The 20517-nt window shown below is 52.4% G+C and overlaps 1 protein-coding gene across 5 annotated transcripts in view; it reads right to left on the bottom strand.

Annotated features, from left to right (window-relative positions):
- Nucleotides 1-20517, bottom strand: part of JARID2 (jumonji and AT-rich interaction domain containing 2) — a 281140-nt gene that overhangs the window by 16071 nt on the left and 244552 nt on the right. For all 5 annotated transcript variants that reach the window (XM_017521293.2, XM_017521306.1, XM_017521305.2 and 2 more), the window contains 5 exons: nucleotides 19829-20064; nucleotides 10246-11266; nucleotides 6371-6873; nucleotides 2811-2903; nucleotides 84-202 (listed from right to left, as the gene is read on the bottom strand). In XM_017521293.2, coding sequence (XP_017376782.1) covers nucleotides 84-202; nucleotides 2811-2903; nucleotides 6371-6873; nucleotides 10246-11266; nucleotides 19829-20064 — 1972 coding nt within the window. The remainder of the gene's footprint in view (nucleotides 1-83; nucleotides 203-2810; nucleotides 2904-6370; nucleotides 6874-10245; nucleotides 11267-19828; nucleotides 20065-20517) is intronic.

Raw genomic sequence — 20517 nt, 5'->3', positions numbered from 1 at the left:
GGGAAGACGAGGGACGTTACAAACTGGCGGGGGAAAGATGCTGTCACATCCCCAGGAACACGGACGAGACAGTCCCAGGTTACCTTGAAAAGGGCTCTGATTTTCCCACTGGGAATCCACTGCCGTGAGTGTTGGTGTCCACCTTGCCACAGTGCACAGCCACATGGCAGTCCTTCTCTTCCACCAGCCGCCAGTACTCTTGCTGCAGGGAACAGGAAAGGGCTGGTCAGCTCCCCTAAGGTCCCACAGCCAGAGCACGGTTCAACCCAACAAAACCGGGACACGAATGCCTGGTGCGCACACCCCTCAGAACCAAAGCTGTCTTTCCAGAGTGTCTCCAGCAGGACGTGAATGCAGAAAGCAATGACAGGTCACCTCCAGGCATATCCTCAAGATTTCAGAAAGCAGGTCTCCGAGATCTGCACACCCATGTTCACAGCAGCGTTATTCCCAAAAGCCAAACGGTAAAAGCCGCCCAAGTATCCCATCCACAGACGGATAGACAAAACCCTTATCCATCCATCCCATGGCATATTACTCAACTTCCAAAAGGTTGTAAGTTCGGACACGTGCTATAACACGGATGAACCTGGAGAACGTTATGCTAAGCGCAGTAACTGCCGATGATAAAAAGCTTCTGACATGACTTTTCAAGTGTTCCATCTAAACAAATAAGGGGGCGAAGACTGGGGCACAACATGCTTTGACGGCAGGCAAGCAGCAGCGCCCAGGCCCCTTTGGGGCAAGCCTCCCGGCAGTCACCTTCCGCTTTGTTCTCAGTGATCACTCCAGAAGCACAAAGTCCTCTTCCCTTATCTCAGAAGCCTCCTAAAGCTGCAACCACATTTAGTGGAGAAGCCTAACCCGGAAGCACCTGGCATCGCATGGTCCCGTTAAGCTCAAGGAAGTGCTACTAGCAACGCCAAGACCAGTTCCACAACACCGTGAATTCCACAAAGAGGGGGCCAGCCTGATGGAGTCAGATCTCCACAGAACCAGAACACATTCCACAAGAAACGGCTGGATTCTCTCAACAGACTCCCTGAGTGCCGAACCCTGCCACGCATTTGCTGAAACTGAGGGCAACCAGCTTCTGCTGGGGGCATAAACAGGTGGGGAGGGGAGGACGGGACTCCTCCCAGCTGGTGGCCAACTCTAGATGCTGTCTGCTGACTTTTTTGGGAAGACACAGAGCACAAGAAGCTAGGCAGTTCAGGCCTGAAGTTTAAATTCTAGCGAATCTCCCTTTTGTGTTTAAATATTTACACAACTGCTGGAGCAAAATCCAGACTTTCAAAGGGAATTAATTCCTGAATAAGCAGCTGTAAAATGAGCTCAGCTTCCTTGCACATCACTGTAGTAATAAACTTCTGCACCTCCGGGATGGCCACAGGACACGTGCTGTTTGGCAACACAGGCCCTTTCCCAGCTCCAATGCTCAGCCTAGAAACCCAGGTTTCCTCCACCTGACATCTCTACCACAAACGCCACGTGTGCTCTGGAAGCAGCTGCGACAGCCACGTGTCCTGGACCAGGGTTCAGCTGCCATCGTGGCTGGTGGGGGGTGAGGCAGTGGTGCCTGCAGCAGGGCAATCACAGCCACGGGGTCAGGTGTCAGGCCACTGCATGGCATTCAGCAGCTGCACCCGGGATACACAACGCAGGCAGCCCCTGCATGTAAGCAGAGACCTAAGAGAGATGAGAACGGTGCTGACAGTAAACCTCTAAGTCCCCACACTAGGAAAGCAGGGTTGACCCGCAGGGCTGGGCATCCTAAGCAACAACAGCTGCTGGGGGGGGGGGCCGCAAAAGCCACCCAGGGAGGGTAACCAGCCATCCTGGTTTGAGCAGGTTTGAAGGTCACACTTCCGAACCCTGGGCAAAACAGGATGACTGAATCCCCAGTGGTCAGCATGTCTACATGGGGCAAACTGACCCTGGATTTTATTTGAAAGTGGTGGCATTTAAAATAAATAAATAAAAGAAAAAAAAAAACTTAGGGTGTTAGTTTAAGGAAATTTTTAAAGTAGAGAAAAAAAAAAAAAAAAAAAAAAAAAAAAATACCATAAAAGCAGCAAAAGCCTGTCACACACCAAAAGATGAGGCTGTGGTCAACAAATACCTCCTGTTCCCCGGCCGGCAGCTGCCCTGAACCAGCGATTCGGGTTTGGTTTCTTTCCCTTTCCACGACCAAGCACTGCTGAGAGCGCACCGACGTCAGCAGCTGGAAGTTCACACGGACTCAGCTGGGCACTGGCCGAGGGGAGGTAAACAAACAGATCCAGTCTCTGTCCTGCAGCGCCGCACACAAAAACTCCCCCTAATTGGTCTGGGCACAGAAGTGCTCACTGTCTTTCCAACCTCATACTAACTCAAAGAAGAGAGTTGGCAGAAGCACAAAAAGGGCAATCTGCCAATCCCATTAAACACAAAATAGAAGAGAAGAAAAAGCACAACTGTGGCTTCAAGGGATTCCAAACATTCTCTTGCACAACAGACAGAGGATGGGGTGAGAAGCAGGCGGGAGGAGAAGGTGAGGGCAGCGGGACGTGCCCAGAAGCGGCCCCGCGCACTCGGCAGCTCCCCACCTTCACTGGAGTGTTTTTGGCTTTGGAACAAGTTGAGATCAACCTAAGTGAAAACTTTTGGCTGCCCTGGTGCACGCTCAACACAGAAGATTAACTCAGCCCCGCGGCATCCGAGTCCTTTCAGTTCCCCGGGCTGCAGAGGTCAGGGCAGGACAGGATGGCCGCGAGCTGGCCGAGGGGAGCCCCCTCACCAGAGGCAGCACGAGGGGCCACTTCTCTCACCTCAATTTCGGCTGGGGCAGGCTCCTTGCTGAAGCACATGCTCATGATATTCCTCGCTGTTCGATAAAAAGTTGTTAGAGAAACAGACCTTCCCTGAAACGAAACAAAACAAAACAAGAGTAAAGCTTCAGAAACAAAGCGCAGCCCTGCTGCAACGGAGGCCCCACGCCTGTACGAGCCGCCGCGCCCTGGCTTCCCTGCCGCTGTGGGCCACCTTGTATCCTGAGTTCATGACAGGCAGAGAAGGCAGAAATCCATCCTCTAAGATCCCGAAGTGCCAGCAGGAGAAGGAAGACCCCACCAAGGATCACCCGTGTGAGGGCCAAATGGCTCTGCCAGAAACAGAGGCTGACGCCCCGGAGTCCCGAGCAGATGCACGGCAGAGGCGTGGAAGGCGCCTCCAAGGCCCTGCTAAAAAACAGCTTGCACCGGAGGCAGACTTTCTCAGCTGAGCCCACGTCAGGGGCAGGACAAGGCTGCAGGCCAGTGAAGAAACTATCAGTGGCTACCACCTGACGGAACTCGTGACCAGGGATCCCACAGGAGAGAAGCGGGGGAGACAGAAACTGGGTGACGTCTGCACCGGACGGTCCTTGCCAGGACAGCAGCCTTCATCTGCAGTTGCAACCTCGTCACCTTCTTGCCACAGAACCACCTGCTGTTCCCCGTGGCACCTCTTCTTCGATGTCCCTCTGTCACTCTGTTCCCAATGACATCCAAAATGATTTCCTTACTACGATACAATAGCTGAGTGTGTCAGTCTGGGAACCGGGAGTCAGCACCTTCTTTCACCTCCCACACCAAATGTGGTTCATTTTTCAGAGGGAAGCCATCTAAGACCCTTGCTATGATTTCTTTCTTGACCAGGCACATTTATGACTTGAGGCCAGAAATATCTCCTGAGCACCTACTGTGTACTAGGCCAAATCCCAGGGGCTGCAGACAGAGAAGTGCACAAAACACACAAAACCTCTGGCCTCGTGCAGCTTCCGTTCAGTCTGGGGAACACACAGGCCTCAAACACCCAAATACAACACGGGATCGGAGGCGGTGCCAGGTGTCACAGAGAGCGGGGGAGGGTGGTCAGGGAAGTCTTCCCTACGCAGCACTGGCCACTGCAGGGTTCCGGTACAAGTGACAGGGCCAGAAGAGGGAGTGGCAGACGCTTCCAGTCACAGTCAGCACGGCAACGCTGCCTTGGGCCTTTCTCTCCGGCTCCAAGGGAACTAGATGGGGTGCTAACTACAGGAACATACTTCTTGCAATTCCAAGCCGCTCCCGACGCTGTGTTTCTTGTAACAGAAACAAAGGGATTGAATTTTGCACCAATGCAGAGTGCAGTGAGCGGAAGTGAGGATGACACCAGCACACAAAAGTCAGCAGCCAGGACGCCAGGGCCGCAGACAGCTGCACGCTCAGGGTCCCCACCCCGTGGGTACATGGCTGCCTCGGGGCTTCGCCACGGCCCCCAGGCAGAGCTCCACTATGTTTCTGTGATGAAATCTACAAAATCCTTGACAGGATATGTTTTCAAAAACCCAAACCTCTTATTCGGAGCAAACCCTCATAGAATTGGCCTTCTTCAGTAAAAAGTGAAAACGTTGACAGTGTCTCATTGCACCAGTTGGCTATCCAGAGTCACAGGATTCAGCGTGTGCTTTACTTGACAACGGCTTCTCAGTAAAACATTCAGGAAACACCAAATAAAGTTCCCCAGAGCTTATAGTGTCTGGGTCACACTTTTTTTCTTAAGAACACTGACAAGTCAGACACAAGGCAGCTGGGTCTTGGCAGGCAGCATCCTGCAACCCCACCAGGCAGCCTTGGAAAGAGGATAGGAGACTCAGATAAAAGGCCAAACCCTCTCAGGTCTCACAGGACAGAAAGTCGGGAACCTCCTTCCAGAGAAGCGAGCAAGTGTGTGGGATGCAGCCTGAGGCGGGTCTGCGGGGCCTGGACGTAAAGTGGAGCACAATGCCGGGGCCCCGTCAACTATTCCTCCGTGCTTCCAAGACGTGTGATGGTCTCAGAAGCCCACACTGCTCAGCTACAAGGGTAGACAGAGCCTGCAGTCAGGCAGCCGTGGGCACCTGAGGGTACAGTGGGTTTAGGGATAACCCACAGCCAATGCCCAGTGAAGCAGCAACCCACCAACCACACAATCCCGCCAGCTCACCAGGGCTGGAAGCAGAGAACACTTCCCTGCCAGTGAATCCAGAACTGGGACCACAGAGGGCAAGTCTGTGCTGGGCAATTCAGCAGGGACCTCAACTTACAAGTCAGAGCTGGGCTTGTCCAGCTGGGCCCCGGGTGTCCCTGCAACCCACTGGCAGGCCGGAGAAGGGAGGAAGCCCCAAGCCTGGCCTCACAGCCAGGCCGGCTGGGAGGGGCCCCAGGAGGAGAGCCAGTGACCCCGCTTCCCTTGCTTCCTGGAGGTAAGTTTCCTCAGGATGGCTGTGCTGCAGTGAGGCCTGGCGGAGACGGGGAAACACTGTGTGTTCGTTTGCTGGGTTCTCCCCTACTCTTCCTTCCACAGTGTGAATGGCGAGATCCATTTTAATGGCTTTATCAGGGATGGTCCTCCACAGAGAGAACCTGGCAATGCTGGACTGGCAGTGAGCTGAGTGGATGGAAACGAGGAGGCAGAGAAGACAAGTGGGCAGGGTCCAGCCAGTGAGTTCAGCTGTGTCTGGGCAGCTGTCATGCACCAGGATGAGACAGGGGTGCAAAGAGCAGCCAGCACAGAACTGGGGATGCAGAGGAAGCGAAGCATGCAGCCCAGGTACTTATCCCTGGCAGATGAGGACATGTGCATGTGCACGCAACATGCACACACAAGCCAGTTAACGAAAAGAAACCTGAGGCCCTGGGCGGGCAGGAATGGACCTGTGGTGTCTTCGTGGAGTGGACTTCCCCTCCCTTACTGGGTCCCTTGCTGCCCCACCTTGCAGCGTTCCATCAATGCACCCAGAAGGCCCTCACTCGGTTCCTGGATATCAGACTTCCCCGGCTCTACAACCATGAGCCCATACATTTCTGTTCATCATGAATTGCCCAGTCTGTGCTGTTTCGGCAGCACGAAGTGGACTAAGACAGCGCCCTTGGCCGGGAGAGGTGACTCACGCCTGTAATCCCAGCACTTTGGGAGGCCGAGGCAGGCAGATCACCAGGTCAAGAGATCGAGACCATCCTGGCCAACACGGTGAAACCCTGTCTCTACTAAAAATACAAAAAAAAAAAAATGACCCTGGTGTGGTGGCACACGCCTGTGGTCCCAGCTACTTGGGAGGCTGAGGCGGAAGAATCGTTTCAACCCAGGAGGCAGAGGTTGCAGTGAGCCAAGATTGCTCCACTGCACTCCAGCCTGAGCCACAGAGCAAGGCTCTGTTTTTAAAAAAAACAAAAAACAAAAAAAAGCCCTCATCCAGCACAGTGGCCCGTCCCTCCCTCATCGCCCCAGGGAGTCAGAGGGTGCACAGTCCGACACGCAGCACGCCCTCTGCTTCCTATTCCTCCTGCACTCCTGCCGCCAGCGCTGGCTGCTCTACACAGGCCCCTACCTTATATATGCACTTGTGGAAGTCATTGAGGACGCCTTTGTCCTCCTCCTCCTCCTTGACCACTTCTTTTTCCTGAGCGAAGAGTCGCCGCCGGCCGGTCTTCAGCTGGGCCTGGCCCACCTCTTTGAGCTTGCTGCGGAAGCCGTTCCTGGGGGCCACGCCATGGATGAGCCCATTCTTGGGCTCGAAGCGGGGCAGGGGGTGGAACTTGTGGTGGTCGTTCTCTGTGTGGCCTTCCAGCGGCCCCTTGCGCTTCTCCAGGATCTCCTTCTCCATCAGCACCTCCTTCTCCAGCCGCCGGTGCTCCTCGGGAGACAGGGAGTCGTAGGAGAGCAGGTACTGGCAGTAGGCTTCCTGCAGCTTGGCCAGCCGGTCCTGGGCAGTTCTGGGGATGCGCAGCATGTCTGCTAGTTTGTTCCATTTTTTGAGGTCAGTCACTTGCTGCATGCCGCCCATCTCATTAATTAGCCGGAAAAAGCAGGCCAGGTCGAGCTCGCAGCCCCCTAGGACGGTGATGGGGAAAAAATGGGATAGTCAGTGAAAGGGACACGAACAAGGCGTTCCTCATTCAACCTGTAATTCCTGAACTACTCCTATGAGCCAGGACACTGGCAGCCTCTGGGGAGACAATGGAAACGGTAGGCTTCCAGTCTACAGAGACAGGCGTTACACGGTGATGGGACACAGCCATGTGCGACAAAGATCAAGTGGAACAAGGGGCCACCATCTTAGGTGGGGGATGTCTCAGGAAGCAACACTGAAGCTGGGGCTTGGCTGGAAGAGGACTAGAGCCGGCCAGACAGACATAAGGGGAGAAACATCCCAACGCACTAGTGCCTGTGTTCCTACATGGAGGCAGGGGTCATGAGAAGATCCCAGGTGAGGAGCGGGCAGGGGCCCCAGCCGCATCCACTTCCCAGCATAACCTGGAATACGTTTGATGTTAGAAATTACAGACACACCTTTCCTACCAACTCCCAAGTTCCCTTCTGAGAGCCCCAACACCCACCCACTCATTCACACAAAGGAAGTCTATCTTCAATCTCACTGCATTTCGGGAGCAAAGAGCAACGCCTGCGTGAGGGCACAGGGCAGTATGTCGGTCACTTAGCCTCGTCCCTCGCCCATGAGGCTACTCCTCAGTGAGTAAGCTGGTGCTTAGGGCCCCTGCTGATCAGGTCAAAGAGCACCACAAATGCATATTAAACCTCAACAGGTTTCAATGCACACCCAGTGAATTCTCCAGGAGGGAACTGAAAAAGCAACCTCTCTCGGGCCAATAAGGGAGGTGGGAGGGGGCATCTTCCAAAATAATCATCCATAAAATGCTAAACAAAGTAAAAATTAACAAAGTTTTAAATCTTTGGAGTGTGGGGATATACTGTTTTTAAATAATAAAAGGGAAAGTGGGCACAGATCCCATCCAGGCAGGGTTCCTGCAGACACCAAGCATGGCGGGACCCACCAGGTGAAGTGTCTGAACTGCCTCGGCAGACACAGCAAGAGAGCAAGCTCCTGGCACATCAGCAAGACCAGGGATGCGGGCACAGAAGCCTGAATTCCACTCCCACTAAATGGCAGGACACTGGGCTGATTTGGTTGTAGAGAAGAGAGGTGTGGGGTAACATCAATGAGGAAGCTGTTACCAGTCTCCACAGGAGGGACCTAATGAGGCTTGAGACTCCGCAGCTCACTACAGGTCTCAGGCTCCCAGAGTCACGGGTGGTCTCTGGCTGACAACTGCGAGTTCTTCCTCTGAGGGTAGGTGGGCACTGTGTCCCCTTATGGAGGTAGACACCAAAATGAGTGCCCCAACTAAAACAAGTACTCCACTGTACCACAGTGAGTCAGAACACAGGTCAAAGAAAAGAAGAATCTATACTTTCATATTTCACTCTCAGTAGATTATAAAATCACCTGAAAATCGGACAGCACTTGCAAGAGTTCTTCATGGAGTCCTCACCCACTGTGATCACTCCCACTCAGAGCCTGGAGGCTATGTGGCCAAGTCCTTTCCCCACCCAATTCCCCCCGTGGCACAGCCACTACCAGGCCTGCAGTGCATGTGAACCTGCAGATACAGAAGGCACACACACTGGGGGGGATTTTCACGACGACTTCAAAGTTATTAAGTTTCTACTACTGTCAGATGGCTGAGCTCAGAACCCCCACCCTGAGGCCCTCCTGGCTCACAGGCAGGTCAGTACCCCTTGGAATGAATGTCATACGCCTTAGCCTTCTCAGTGACGGCAACAAGCAGCAGCACAGCTGGTGAGGCAGTGTGGCCTCTGTTCCAGGGTAAGGCAGTCAAAGGAAAAGAAAAACCTACTGTAAACAAAAGGGGCTGTCACTATGACACCAATTGTGTCTGTCCTCAAGGCTCCATCATCCACCGAGCAGAGCAGAGAAACTCTTGTCTGCAGGTTTCACCACGGGCAAGAGGACTTGGTGCGTTTCCATCGCTGACTCAGGGTCCCCCTGTGTCCCAGGCAGTCACGGAGCAGGGTTAAAGGTGTGGGTGGGTGCACGCATGTGCAGAGCCTGTTCCCCGCACTGCTTCCTGTCACGTGCCGTTTCCAACAGCAGAGCACAAACCAAGAACTTCTGCAAATTAGGGTGACCATCACTCAGGCATTAGTCCCGGCAGGCACCTGCTGAGGGGACCACGAAACCTCCATTGCATGGAAGCCTGTCTCGCTGCCGTCCCCGACACTTACATAATGGCTACATGTCTCCATGCCGTAGAAAATTCAGGATCTCCAACATGGAGGCGTGGCCTGTTTCCTCCCATGGGTCTAGACTCATGGGGCTGCAGCCTTACCTGGATGCACCTGACTCCACAGACTCCACTCCACCTTAACAGGGCAAGTTCATCCTCACCCTGTGTTCCCAGCGCCAGGACTGAGAAGAGGATGACAGGAGAGGGGGGCTATGGGGGAACTGGAGAGCAGGCTCTGCCTGCGGCCCACCCTGAGGGGCCAGGGTCTGCACGGCAGCCGGGATGTGCGCTCACTAAGGGTCCCCTGTGGCGAGTTTCCAGCAGCCTCAGTGAGAGTGCACCGGGTCTCAGAAGAAATGTTAATAGATCCCTTGACCTGCGGCCTTGACAAAATCACCGGAGAAACTGAAGCTCAAGGAAACACGAAGAGGAAGAAGAGAATAGACAACGCTGAGAAGGACGAAAAATGGCCCGTGGGCTCCTAGAGGACCATAGGCTGCAGGGTGAACCTTCCAAATTCATACATTGAAGCCCTGACCCCCAGCACCCCAGGACGTGAATGAATTTAGAGATAGGGTCTTTCAAGGAGCCATTATGGTAGAATGAGGTCCATAGGATGGGCCCTAATGCAATGTCCTTCTGAGGAGATGAATACACAGAGGTGGGACCAAGTGAGGACACAGGAAGAAAACAGTCATCCACAGCCAAGCAGGGAAGCCTCGGGAGAAACCAATCCTGTGGCCTGAGGCCTTGGGCTTCCAGCCTCCAGAACTGTGGGGGATGTCTGTTGTAAGCTCCACGGTCAGTGGTGCTTTGTCGTGGCAGTCTAGGAGAATCCAGAGGAGCAGCGCTCCCCACGGGCCCCGGGCCCCTGCTCTGACTCCAGCATTTGTAGGCAGCAGGTGACAGCCCAGGGAAAGCAAGGGGCCCAGAACCCGAGTGGGGGCTAACCCAGGATCCAGACTCAGTGCCATTCTTGTCTGGCCACCGACACCCAGGACCTGGGAAGAGGGCTGCAGGGAACGAGCTGAGAAGCCCGCTGCTCCCCAGACACCGGAGCCGAACTGGAGCTTCAGCATGGGAAGGGAATGTGAGGATTGTGATGAACTGCAGGATCTGGGGGCGGGCAGGGACCCCCACCCTGGCGCAGACCTACCTATGAGCGGGAGCTCGTCCATGGTGATGCCCTGAGATTTGAGGTGCTTCTTGATGCAGGCCAGCCGCTGCACGTTGGGGCCCCAGCGCCGGCCCAGCTTGTGGATGTGCTGAATCTGCGTGACGAACCGCATCTCGTCGTTGAGCTTGCACTCGGGCCGCCAGTCCGGAGGGGGGATCACCCTGCACATCCCGAACTTCTCCACCTGAGCGCGGACCGACTCGATGTAGATGAGCGGGTCGTGGAACTCCTTGGCGGAGGGCCTGAGGACGGGGATCTCGTCCATGGCCGCCCACCCAGCCTTGCCGCCGCCCTTCTCGGCCTTGCCCGAGTCGTGCTGCTTGGGCACGGACTCCGGTTGCGAGGTAGAACGATTTTCACAGGAGGCGCCGTCCGCCTTGCCGTGTGCTTGTCTGCCTGGCGTGCTCTTCCCGGCCGTGGCCCGCTTCGGCCGGTTTCTCTCCAGGCTGCGCTCGGGCACTTCCTTCTTCACGTGTCCGTTCAGCAGACCTTTCTCGGCCGGGGCCTTCTTGCCAGGGCCTTCGGCGGGGCCAGCCACCCCTTTCATCTTCTTGGGGGGCGACTGCGGCTTCTCCGCCTGCTGTGCCTCTTCCAGTCTCCTCTTGGAGTTCCGCAGCCCCTCCCGCAGCTGCCGCCCCCCCACCTCCTTAGTGCATGACTTTGGGTTCAACCTGCCACTGACCTTGAGGCCATTGACGGCGGGCCCGGTGGACTTGGACGCCCCCCCGAGGGATAGCACCTGTTTGCGGGTTTTTGCATTGCTACTTTCAGTTTTCCCTGAGATTGTGTGGTTGACAGCGGAACTGGGCTTGTGGTGATTGGGTTTGGTGTCCTTGACCAGTTCTCTCTTGGCTTTGGTGTATGTGACAGCCCCCTTCGTCACCGTGGCAGTGTACTTCACAGTTTTGGATGGTGAAGGTCTGACCTCGCGCATCTTTTTGGCACTGGTTGCACCTGCACCCAGAGATGACATTCGAGTGACTCCGTTTACCTTAGAGACCTGTGGAGCAGCGGAAGCAGAGGCGGAAAAAAAAAACACAGAATCAGTACCTGCCACAAACACAACCGGCCCACCCATGAGAAAGGGCCTGGGACCTGGGAACGAGCAGACCCAGCAGCCTGTTCATAAGAAGAGATGTGGAAATACCAGCAAGAGAAGCACAATACACGTCCCAGAACTAAGCAGTGACGTCCACGTTCAGAATCAACTATACCTTAATCCTTCTTCACAAAACTATACGGCCTGCCCAAGGCGATTCTTGCAGGGTTTCCCGGGTGTATTTTCATGCTCCCACGGCTCCTACAGGGGATTTGGTGTTTCCCAATGAAGACGTCCCCACGTGCCACACAATCACCTGTTCTGAGCTTGTAAGAGTTGGTGACAGTAATACCCTACTTGCTTGGGGGAAGTGGAAATAGACACACTCACATATCCCTGCTCCAAGAAAAGTCATGTCTGCTATTTCTGTGCTCCACAGAGCAGTATGACCTGCCCACAGGATTTAAAAATCTATGTGGCTAAAAAAAGAAAGAAAACAAAAATACTATGGAAGGAAAAGAACAGCAATGCTCATGTGGTTTGGCTCCGAGTGGCAAGCCAGGCCCGGAGGTGTGGCTGCAAACTGTCAGCAGCTGCTGTCTGCCTTCCTTGTGGAGAACAGCCCAGGACAGGGCCAGCCGGGATGGAAGAGGGATGCCCGGAGCTCAGTGGTGAAGTAAAACACGCCAACCCCGGACAAACTTTCCCATTGGGTTCTATGTGACCTGGGCAAACAGAGGCAGTCCTACAGCTTAGACACCATGGCAATTCCGGGATACATACATGTCAGAGAAAATGCGGAATGACAAGGGCAGACACCAGAAATGCACAAGCTTCCAAACGAGAATAAGGAAGGCACCGAATGGGGCTGATGCCAGGCTTGATGGTTTCAGGAAGTCTTCTCCATGTCACACCGTGGCTGCTGTCCCATCACTTAACCTCTTGCACATTACTTTTCATCTATGACATAAATTTCAAGTCAGGGACTTCAGGGTTTTATAATCACCACCATCTCCAAAGGAAGAAACTTAAAAGATTACTGAGAAACACAGAATAGAAACACTAACTCCCAGGCCAGGAGCAGTGGCTCACGCCTGTAATCCCAGCACTTTGGGAGGCTGAGGCGGATGGATCATGAGGGTCAGGAGTTCAAGACCAGCCTGGCCCAGATGGTGAAACCCCCTCTCTACTAAAAATACAAAAATTAGCTGGGCATGGTGGCGGGCACCTGTAAACCCAGCCACTTGGGAGGCCGAGTCAGAGAACTGCTCGAATCCAGGAGGTGGAGGTTGCACTGAGACGAGATCGTTCCACTGCACTCCAGCCGGGGCAACACAGTAAGACTCAGTCTCGAAAAACAAAACTAGCTCCCTTTTCTCTCCAACAGCACCTGAGAGGAAGGTGCCAGGAAGGGGAATCAGGACAGCTGGCCACATGCGGTGATGGACAAGAGGGCACTGAAACACCAATGCCACAAGGCTGTGCAGGCTGTCCTCACATGAGGATGAAGGTCCCCAGATGGCGAGTAATGAGTCTTAGTGACCTTTCTACTAAATCTAGGCTGGCCCAAGAATAAGCAGTTACCTTAAGTGGGGTGGGGCATGGGATGAAACTTCCCCAAAGCACCCAAACCAGTGGCTCTCAGCATCCCCTAGAGGGCTGATGTAAACACATCACTGGGCCCTGCCCCCAAAGTGTCTAATTCAGAGGGTAGAGGAAGGGGCCAAGAATGTGTGTTCTGGACCAGATCCCAGGCAATGCTGTGGGCTGACCTGGGAACTGCACTTGGAACCACTGAAAAAAGTATCAGTGGAAGTTCATAAAAATCAAAAAGGAAAGAAGCCACTGTATTTCTCTACATGCCACCAATTAAATGCAGTCCAATCAAAGTCACAAATTCTTGGTAGGACATCTCTTAAGGGCCACCCCGGGAGGCCTCACTCCTGGAGCCAGGATCAGAGGCCCCATGAAGAGGCAGAAGGAAAGGCCCAGGAATCACACTCTGGCTCCTAAACCACTTTGGGAGGCCAAGACAGGTGGATCACCTGAGGTGGTCAGGAGATAGTGACCAGCCTGACAAACATGGAGAATCCCTGTCTCTACTAAAAATACAAAATTAGCCAGGCATAGTGGTGTGCTCCTGTAGTCCCCGCTACTCAGGAGGCTGAGGCAGGAGAATCGCTTGAACCTGGGAGGCGGAGGTTGAAGTGAGCAGAGATCGCGCCATTGCACTGCAGCTGGGCAACAAGAGCAAAACTGTTTAAAAAAAAAAAAAAGAAGCGGGACTGATAGGGTCTGGAATAAATAATGGGAAACCCTTTTTGGGAGGAATAAAGTTCCTGGAAATGATACATTTAAAATAGATTTATAAAACCAGGAGTTAGGACAGACAGAAATGTTCTGTGGTAAGTATCACTCATCTGTAAGAGTAGGTATAGTGAGGAATACAAATCTCGTTTCAATTGTTCTTTCAAATGCTTTCACTGAAACCAAACCAAAACAAAACATTTAGAAAAACAAAAGCAAACAGTAAACTCCAGCTGGGGCTCATCTTTATATCCCTCATCCAAGACAGGGAGGTCGATGGACCTCAGGTATCCAAGACCTTGGTGAAGAGGTAACACCTCTACAGGTGACTGAATCTCCTCTTAACCCGTAGGGGTGCAGTCTGTTTCAACCTACTGCCAACACAGGAGTCTCCTTAAGGAGGCTGGCTACACAATACGGCTTCATCTATTCCTACAGATGGGGAAGCACCTGGCAAAATGGCAAACTCCAGATGGTGCCAGACATAACCCACTCCTGTGAAGTTCAGGCGTCCACCACCACTACTTGCTGAGGTTTAGTTCCGTGCTTTCCAAACCTGGCACCCCTAAAGCCCCTGGGGGAGCTTCAAAATAATTTACACCCCTTCCCTCTAGATTCTGTACTAATTGGTAAGGATCAAGAAAGGGACTCTGTTTAAAAGTCCCGGGTGGCTCAGTGTCCCCACAAATCCGTGGACCCTGCCCTTCCCTAACACCACTGTCCACATGCCAGAGCGCAGTGCTACGTGTCTCATATTCTATCTCAAGTAAGAGTGCAGGGCCTTTGGGTCCATCCATTCCGGATTCTCGGGGCCCCCGAGTTCATAGCTAGCAATGCTACAGGGAGGTAAATTTTCTACACAGCTGAATTCTATATATCACTATCTTCAATGGCAAAAGGAACAACTTGTTTAAATGTTTCTGACAACCTAAATACTGGATTATTGCCAAGGTATACATTCAGATAACTTGCTTAGTGAGAAAATAACAGTTATCTTCAACAGTATCCACCCAGATATCACACAGCACACCCATGTAACAAGCTCAAAGACGAGATGGACCTCACCCACAACACAGAACAAATTACAAAGACTAAAAATGGCAAGTGGACTGGCCGTCTTCCCCCTTGACACATGTTCTGTGCCCAGCAGGAAAGGCCACAGGGGAGCTGACAAGCTAACACAGGAAGCAATCTGCCCCTTAAGCTGCTTCATGTGCCCTAACGGGGAGAAATAAAACAGAACAAACCACCCAGCCAGCAGCACCACAGAGGGGAAACCCAAGACCAATCAATCCAACAAAAAGATACCCCTGTTCTTGGCCTGGACTTGTCTGTAAGCAGCCAATGCTTCATCAGTACAAAAGAAAACAAAAGAATGGAGGATGGCATTGTATTACCTTGCTACGAAGGTCTCCCCCAACCACCTCTGTATCAGTTAAAACCACACAGCCCAGTTATGTTGCCAGCGCACTACAGGGAAGGTGTCCGCTGCACATCCTGAGGGATTCCACACAAGGGCACATACAAGAAGCCACCCGAGCTCGCTGAAGAATGAGTGCCGAGACACACTACCGCAGGACCCTCCAGTGAATGACAATACGTTTCAGCTGAGAAGCTTTATACATAAACAAGCTACTTCAGAGCTCAAGTTGCTCCTTCTCTCAGGTCTGTTGTGGATTTCTGGCTTCTCAGTCCGTTCCCCACTAGCTGCCAACCCAGTTCTGCAGAAAATGAGGTGTCTGCAGAATGTGTCTCTTGGCTCATAGCCAACCATCACCTGTATCTCAGGTGATTCCAGGGGCATGGCCATGAGGTTTTGGAGCAACCCCTTCTAGTCATAACAGAATGAGTTCAATTTAACAGGCAAGGTTGAGAGCATTTTCCAGTTACATTCAGCTTGATGAATAGTTGCAACAATACCTCATTCTTCTTGCAGAAGGAATATGAGATGAGAGATATGGAAGCCCAGGACATCAAACGTTCCTACCTTTGTTCTTAATAACAGAAATTCCATAAAAACTGTGCCCAGTCCACACTCTTGTGTGCTTACTTTATGAAATCCCTCCCCTCCACCCTTACGGGTTTTTCTCCACCTCCTTACCGTCACACAATATTTAAATCCACTCACTATAATGACAGATGAAAAGGAGAAATGCACTTCCAAGGCAGAGCAGAAGATAAGAAATGACTCTGATGTTTTTGGTTAACTAAGCAAAAATGTTTTAGTCGCTCAAGATGATGCTGCTGTCCTCGGTTCAACCTCAGATTCAGTGGCGAGCTCTTCTTCCCCACGAGAGGGAGCCGTTGAGCCGAGGCCTCTGCCAGCCTTTCAAAACAGAGCCAGAGCCCAGAGAGAGAAACAGTTGGTGGCTGGGGGTAGTCCATTTGCACTTTAAAACTTGAATCAAACACAAAGAGCCTAAACAGAAGCGAAAGGCACTGGACAGACAGTGAGTTATGGAAGGGGAGGAGCAGCCGGCTCAAACACGGACCGCAGGAGCAGATGGGCAGGAGCCTTCCAGCCAAGGCCAAGGCGAATATGCTTTGGGAGAGATAACTGGGTCCTACCGGAGAATCTAGATGTGTGCATAACCTCTCCTCCCACTGAACGCAACCTAACAGGGTCACAAACACCACACCACCAGCAAGTGCAATTCAAACGACACAATGTCATCAGAAAAAAACCTTAAACATTTTTTAAGGCTGATACGATTTTCTATGTTTCCTTCTTGATGGTCGTATTTCATTTTCAAGAACTTTAAAAGAACATTCTCAATTCCTTGGCCTTCTCTAAATCTTACAAAGGCAGGACTTCTCTGCAACCCTTACACATTTTCATGTGAAAACCTCTTCAGTGACAGTAGCCTAGCTCAGTGGAAGCCCCTGCAAAGCCAGCAGGATTGCCAGCTGATCATTTTCTTCTCGCACTCAGCCTCAGCGCAAGAAATGAGAATCACACGTGACCACATCTGGCGCAGCCTTAACCGTCCATATCCTGGCTTACAAACCACACAAATTTCTACACGAGTAAAAAACCTGCTCTGACTCTCTTGGAAAACTACTGCTTCAAAACCCTTGCTAGGGATAAAGCTTGTTTGCTTGACCAACCTAAACTCGTTACTCTCTGAGAAGTACTATTTGAGGAAAGCAACAGAAAAACGCCATTTGCTCCTTGGTGAGACCCTTACCATACAACCAAGTTAATGCACAGAGGCAATCCCAGCCCCCTGACAATTGCAATGTTACACAGGCATGTGACTCCAGACAGAGACAGCTCATTTGGTATTATCCACAGTAAAGGGCTGGCCAGAGCCCTCCTACCAAAAACATGACATAGGTGAAGTGCGTGGTCGTATGTTCTAAGTCTCCAGGGCCTCCATAAATCGCATGCACTATCACATGGCATTACCCGGTGCGCAGGAGGGGAAGTGGTTTTACACTTGGCAGACAGGCACATGTCCCCACATAGCTCATCAGAGCAAGCAGGGAAAAGGCACTTCTCAGCAGCACCCCCAGAAAGCTATATCCCTCCACACTTCAGACAATTACATTTAGGCTTTTAAGCTGACAAAAACAAAACAAAAAAACCCACATGTCATAGTTGAAATGAAAGATCAGAGGATCCTCTGGACCCATATCCTTCCGGCAGCTGAAAAGATGAAAGGTCACGGTCTAATCATTTGCATCAAGCAGTCACAAGGGAATCTACAATTTGTTTTTATTGACCTTATTTTCAGAGTACTTAACTAACAGGACCTGGGGGTTGGAAAATTTTTCCTTCTATTTCTCACAATGTCCCTGTGCGAGGACTTGGCAAGACTGGCTCCAAAGGAGTAATAGGGCCCGGAAAGGTCAAATAGCACATCTCAAGTCTCAATGAAGGGCAGGGTCAGAGCCAAACTAGAATCTGTAGCCATGGGTCATTCCATCTGGGCTGGTTAGACTGGGACCAGGGAGGGAGGAGGAGAAGGAAGAGGGAGAAAGGAGGGGAGGGGTGACAGGAGAGGATCTTCATCCATGAGCACAAGGCGCTACCTCCAAGGACTCTACCCTGAGCCCTGGAAGCAGCTGAGCTCCTGCACTGACTCAGACGACAGAGGCAGGCTGTATGAGGGGCCTCTTTCCTGCAGCTCGGATCCTGCACAGGGAACAGGTCACATGAACACGCCATGGAGCACAGGGGCAGGCAGGGCCATCCCAGGCTAAGGCGGTACTTTCTACGCCTCCTCAGCTCTTTGCTGTGCCCAACTGTGCTAATCCCTCTCATCCCCTTACAAAGGGAAACCCGAACTGAATGAAGAGCAAGGGCTGAGAGTAGGCTCTGACCAGCTGAGATGACAGGTGTATCCCCACAGGTCCCCATTCATGACTGTGCAAGAGGGTGTGCACACACGTGTCTGCCGTGCATGAGAACATACACAGTCACATGTGCACTACTCAGGTCCTCTGCCGCCCTGCATTCCTGCCCTCACCATCCCGAGAACGGGGTCTCGGGGCAGAAAGGCACGATTTGGAAGCTCACCTGAATATGGCCTCCAGTCCTGATGCGGCCCATTACAATTTTACCATGACTTAAAAACCTCAAAAAAGCAAAGTGGGATGAACAGAAGATAAACAGAAACAACTCTATTCTAGGATCCTGGGAAAACAGACAGGATGCAGTCACGTGGAGTAATTGCTGTCTTTCTCTCTGGGTCACTTCTAATTCTTTTCTTTTTCATGAACGAAAACCTTATGTTGGAGAGTTCTGTACAAGTCTCCATCGGACCGACGGCACTGCAAACAGGGTGGGAGTGAAGAGTCAGAGACCCAGGGCCAACAGCCTGGTACCTCCCTGGGCTTTGTGCCTCCTGTGCTGACAACTGGGGGCCCAGTGGTTGAGAGAGGCCACCTGAGCACATGGTGTGGCCCAAATCCACACTGTGGCTGTTGTCTCTGGAGGTGTTTTGGCAACAGTGGCCGGCATTTAATACATGCTAGGTATGTGTGGACTATGGAACATGAACGTGGTGATTCCTGCTCCATCCCCGCCCCCACCAACAGCATACTGTTTGACAGGGAAAGGTTCATGTGTGCATGCACAAATACCTCTGTGCCGTGTGTGAAGAGTCACATGTTCACGTTCAGAGAGAAATATGTCCAACATCATCAAGAATGAGAAAGACCATCTCCAGCACGAGATGAAGTTGAGTATGTTCACCGCACAATGACCACGTGTTAGTCATTCTGCAACACTGCCAGCCGGGACATCTCTTCTGTCCCCTCCACAGTTTCCTCTGAATCTACCTCTGAAAATCATAGCCTCCGGTCTCTTCTGGGGAAGGTTTTAACATTCTGTGTTTGACTCGGTGAGGAAAGCGCATCAATGATCCCATGACTCGGAGGATGTTAAAATGGAGTGGGGAACAGGAGGATGAGGAATCAGTGAAATGCCACCTGTCCAGGGACAGACCCTCAGCTGTGTGCCTGCAGAAACCTGCCTTTATCCCAACGACTCATTCCCAGGGTTGTGGGAAATCAACGCCCAGGGAAGGGAAATTCGGACAGCAATAGTGGCTGAGCCCTGAGATTTTCTTCAAAGCTGCCCCACCAGGAGCTGTATTATCTGTGGCCCTGTTGGAGGGGGGCAGTTTGGGGTAGGCAGGAGCAGGAGGTGGTCAGGGTGGCGTCCATCCCCACTCTGTGGGCGCTACAGCACAGGACCCAAACGCCTTCCGTGGAAGAGGTGCCACCCAGCCACACCCTATTCCACAGACTGCTCGGCAGTGCACACACCATGCACATATTCTGCTTCAAAGGCCAGGTGGTGAAATGTTAACTTGTCACATCAAAAAGAACAGAAGAGTAGACCAGGAATGTCCACTAACAGAACTACGCCATTTGCAGTCCTGTTTCAAAACCTAACCTAAGAAAAAACGTTCCCTGCTACTCTACCACCTGTTTGGAGCCGAGGGTGGGTGGGTGGGACAAAGCTTAAGTAAGGGAATGAGTTCCCTTTCTCCGTGAACACACGTGGTGAATGCAGTGGCCCCCAGGGCTCAATGCAAATCCAACTGCCCTGCCACAGCTCCTGCAAAGGCGATTCTGACTCTCCCTGTCTCCCCTCTGAGCACCACCTCCTGCTTCCTGAGCCCGCTGAAGATGAATTTTCAGCTTGCTGAAGTGAAGTGGGAAATGGGGTCTGGCACACCTGCAGGCACCCCTGGCATACTTTACCTGCTTCCGTAAGTCCTGAGCCGACCGATGCAGAGAGGGGTGGTGGTGGTTGGCAGCGGGCCCCTTGGCTGAGGAACCCATGGGGGGGGTCGCTGCGGGGTGGTTCGCCGAAGCCGGCTCCCGGCGGCTGTCAGCCCGGTGGTCGCTGTGCTTCTCCTTCGCGGGAGTGGCTTCTTTGCTTTTGTGTTTTTGAACAGGTTCCTTCTCCCGTGTTGACCTGCTGGAACCATTGAAAACTAGAAAAGGAAGGAGAAAACAAGAATAAAATCACTACTTGACCACTACCATGTAACCTACTGTATGGTTTGGCTTTGTGTCCCCACGGAAATCTCATGTCAAACAATAATCACCATGTGTTAGGGAGGGACCTGGTGGGAGGTGAGTGGATCGTGGAAGCAGTATTCCCCATGCTGTTCTCCTGATACCAAGTGCGCCCTCACAAGATCTGATGGGTTGTTGTTGTTGCTTTTTTGTTTTTTCAGACCAAGTCTTGTTCTGTCGCCAAGCACCAGGCTGGAGTGCAGTGGTGTGATGTCGGCTCATTGCAATCTCTGCCTTCTGGGTTCAAGCAATTCTCCTGTCTCAGCCTCCTGCGTAGCTTGGATTACAGGTGCACGCCACCACACCCAGCTAATCATTCTATTTTTTGTATTTTTAGTAGAGACGGGGTTTCACCATGTTGGCCAGGA

The sequence above is a fragment of the Cebus imitator genome, unplaced genomic scaffold (assembly GCF_001604975.1).
Source record: "Cebus imitator isolate Cc_AM_T3 unplaced genomic scaffold, Cebus_imitator-1.0 Scaffold21, whole genome shotgun sequence".
Taxonomy (NCBI): Eukaryota; Metazoa; Chordata; class Mammalia; order Primates; family Cebidae; genus Cebus; species Cebus imitator.
Note: the sequence above shows the minus strand (reverse complement) of the source record. Positions and strands in the feature narration are given on the sequence as shown.